The following is a 3,295-nucleotide window of genomic DNA, read 5'->3' as shown; positions in this document are numbered from 1 at the left end:
TATTTTTGATAATAATTATAAAAAAGTAGACAATCCTTCATTTATTACAGATATTTTGTCGATCACTTGGCAGACCTTCTTGTACTCCCAAGAGTTGCCTTTAAGTCGTTTTCTATGAATCACAAGCCAATGATCATCTGTTTGACAGATCTCCAGATTGAACGACAATATACTTGTATTCATTGATTTGATTTGACATTTTAGTACAAAATTGCTAATAATTAAAAAAAAATAAGAATAAATAATTAGTAAATAACAATTAAAAAATAAAGCAAAAAAATAATTAGCGATAATAAAAAAAATGAAAATAAAACTAACGATTTGTGTGTAAAGCTGACACCGCGAACCTTCAGTATTTCACTGATCTGTCGGGTCAATAGTTTCGGGTCAGTGAACTTGGTTCGGGTCACATTTGGCTGGTCGTCCGACAATTTCAGTATACGTGGCTTACGACTCTTGGTCGGTGTCGCCGATTCAAGAAATCTCTTAAGCAGTGTCTTCTTTTCGCACGACTTCTCAGCTAATCCTGAAGTATTTGAATAGCCATTTGTTGGACTATTTGTCGATCGGTTCGGTGTATTGTTGTTGTTGGCCATTGTTAACGGATTTTTGCGTTGAGAAGTCACACCAATTGCCGTATTATTAGCCATATTTCTAATCAATTGCTGCGAATCTCTGGCCACTGGACTGACGCCTCTATTGAACGGCAATTTTCCCGGAGTCCTGAATGGACTGCCATTGTTATAGAGTGCTGTATCGGCTCTCAAACGATAAGTCTTAAGAGTATTAAAGTCCATCTTTTGTTTCTTAATGTCAGTTTGGCTGACGTCTGATAAATAAATTTTATAAAATTTTAATAAAATGAAAACATTATATTATCGTTAGTTATATTTATAAATAAATATAAAAAAACTAATAGACAAACCTGAAGACGACGAACACGTATCGACACTTCGACTTCTTCGTCGATTTCTGGCTTCAAGTTTAGGTAAAGAAGGAGCCAAATCCTGTTGCAGTTTCTATAATCACATAAAATTAATTTTAATATATTATTAATACAAATTATAATACAAACCTGAAAGAGATCCATATTTCTTTTGATTAGATAATAGGTGGCCGTTGTATAGCCATAACTTGTTAGACAATTTCGCTCCAATTCGTTGTCATTGATTTGTGGAAACTTTAGTCTACAGATATTTAAGACATTCATATGCGATGGTCTCACTTCATAACCAATGTTCACAATAGACTCTCGACTCATGTAATGGCAAAGCCAGGGATGTGTCTTCAGTTCATAAATTGTAGCTCTAGTTTGTGGATTCACATCCAACATACGAGAGATCAGATGCTGAGCGTCTTTGGAAATACTTAGAGGAATTGGATAAAAACCCGACTGTCCATAAAAAACACAGAACCGACGATCCATTTAATGTCAATATATGGTTAATATTTAAAAAATATTTTTACCTGTATTTTACTATAAAGAACAGGTAGACTGATGTCATCAAAAGGCAGAGTTCCGGTAAGCAATGTGTATAAGAGGACACCAGTACTCCAGATATCCACTGCCGAACCCAAATAACCCCTTCCATGCAATAGTTCCGGTGCCGCGTAAGCTGGACTACCGCAGGCTGTCATCAATGGAACCATTGAATTATTTGTAGCCTAATTATAATAATAATGTTTAGTAATATTTATCATTAGGACTGTTATACAAGTTTATAATAGAAAATAAGTAGATACCCGACAGTGTGCGGCCAGTCCAAAGTCGATTAGTTTGATTTTATGATTCTTGTCAAACATAATATTTTCCGGTTTAATATCCCGGTGCGCGAAACCAGTGTTATGGATATAGTCGAGTACATCAAACATATCATTCATAATATCTTTGGTTTCATTTTCTGTCAAATGAGTCTTTGAAACTAAATAGTCGAATAGTTCACCACCGCTGCAATACTATTCAAAGATATCATCAATAAATAATCAAATGGTAAACAATAACAACATATATATATCAAAAATCATTAGCATTTACCTCAAGAATCAAATAGTAATACTTATTGGTTTCAATGATTTGCAATAGTTTTGCAATATTTTTGTGATCCAATTGTTTGAGTGCCAGTGTTTCGGTCTTAACTCGGGGTAAGTCAGACTAAACAACAACAACAAAAAAAAGACATACCATTTCAAGTGTATTAGCAAAAATAGACTGACCAACAACAACAAAATCATCACCAATTTAAAAAACCAACAAAACAACTGACCCCTAACTTTTGCTTATCCATACGTTTGATGGCAACCTTCTGGCCGGTAATTATATGTGTGCCCAATCTAACCGTTCCGAAACCGCCTGTCCATTAATGAAGATTATAAATATTAGATAATAGTTTTATTTTATTTTAATTATAGTAAACTATATATTTCCATACCTTCGCCCAACTTCTGTGAATGGATGTGATAACCGGCATATATGTCAATATCTTCACTTAGTATTGTCTTCCTGTCCATACCCGACATAATGATGGCATTAATCAATTCAAAAAAGTTTTTTATTGTTAGTCAAAAAATGTGTTCACTGATTGAGGTTTTCTTTATTGAAAAACACTATTTATTTAAAAAAAATTAAACTAAATGACATTCACTGATAATATTAATTGAATTACAAAAATAATTTGAATTTATCTCATAGTCTAACTCTATATGAATCATATATTGACTGTATATCGACTACTAACAGGTATTTGTATTTCTGAGACTTTTAAAAAAAACATTAACTCATTTGTCTGTTTGAAAATAAAAGTAAAATTTGAAATTTAAGATAAAACCAGTTGTCAACCAATCATAAGTCTAAACCTAACTTCTTATCAATGATTAAGTTTTGGTTTTAGTTTGAGTAAAGAGCTAATAAAATATTGTAAATATTAATCTCAAGTAATTGGAGAGTATGTGTGTGAAAGAGAGAGAGAGAGAGAGAGAGAGAGAGAGAGAGAGAGAGTTTGTATTGTATTGTAAATTAGTTAGTAATAGATACGATATAAAAGTTTTTCCGTTTATAAAAGTTTATCAAATAAATGATAAGTTTATTATATTGTATTATTTCTAATCATTAAATGTTAAGAAAAAAATAAAATAAATAATAATAAATAAATAAATAATTATTTAAAAGTTAATTTTTTTTGTTAAAAAAAATTAATTTGCAGTAATTGCAGTTATATTATTTAAATGAAATACACTAAATTAAAAATTATTTTTGGAAATTAAAACAAACGAAAATATTTTTGAATAAAATTCATTA

General features: G+C 31.0%; 1 protein-coding gene across 1 annotated transcript; it reads right to left on the bottom strand.

Annotated features, from left to right (window-relative positions):
- On the bottom strand, positions 1-2,795 carry LOC128955343 (maternal embryonic leucine zipper kinase-like). Its single transcript, XM_054301007.1, has 9 exons — positions 2,430-2,795; positions 2,265-2,350; positions 2,036-2,152; positions 1,744-1,956; positions 1,468-1,665; positions 1,076-1,393; positions 926-1,019; positions 319-829; positions 1-214 (listed from the first exon to the last, which is right to left on the bottom strand). Exons 1-9 carry the CDS (start codon positions 2,515-2,517, stop codon positions 16-18), a joined length of 1,824 nt encoding a protein of 607 aa, XP_054156982.1. The 5' UTR covers positions 2,518-2,795; the 3' UTR covers positions 1-15.
- Between the last annotated feature and the right edge of the window lie 500 nt (positions 2,796-3,295).

This window comes from Oppia nitens, unplaced genomic scaffold (genome assembly GCF_028296485.1).
Source record: "Oppia nitens isolate AA-2021 unplaced genomic scaffold, nextdenovo-longstitch-racon4-pilon3 scaffold2_pilon_pilon_pilon, whole genome shotgun sequence".
In the NCBI taxonomy this organism is placed as follows: domain Eukaryota; kingdom Metazoa; phylum Arthropoda; class Arachnida; order Sarcoptiformes; family Oppiidae; genus Oppia; species Oppia nitens.
The sequence above is the reverse complement of the archived record's forward strand: the minus strand, read 5'-3'. Positions and strand labels throughout refer to the sequence as shown.

Excerpts from the sequence above, each read along its gene's own strand:
- LOC128955343 (XM_054301007.1), bottom strand. The coding sequence starts at position 2,517 with ATGTCGGGTATGGACAGGAAGACAATACTAAGTGAAGATATTGACATA. Across the intron at positions 2,153-2,264 it reads TGGATAAGCAAAAGTTAGGG|TCTGACTTACCCCGAGTTAA; the intron begins GTCAGTTGTTTT and ends GTTGTTGTTTAG. Across the intron at positions 1,394-1,467 it reads TTCTTTATAGTAAAATACAG|TCGGGTTTTTATCCAATTCC; the intron begins GTAAAAATATTT and ends TTTTATGGACAG.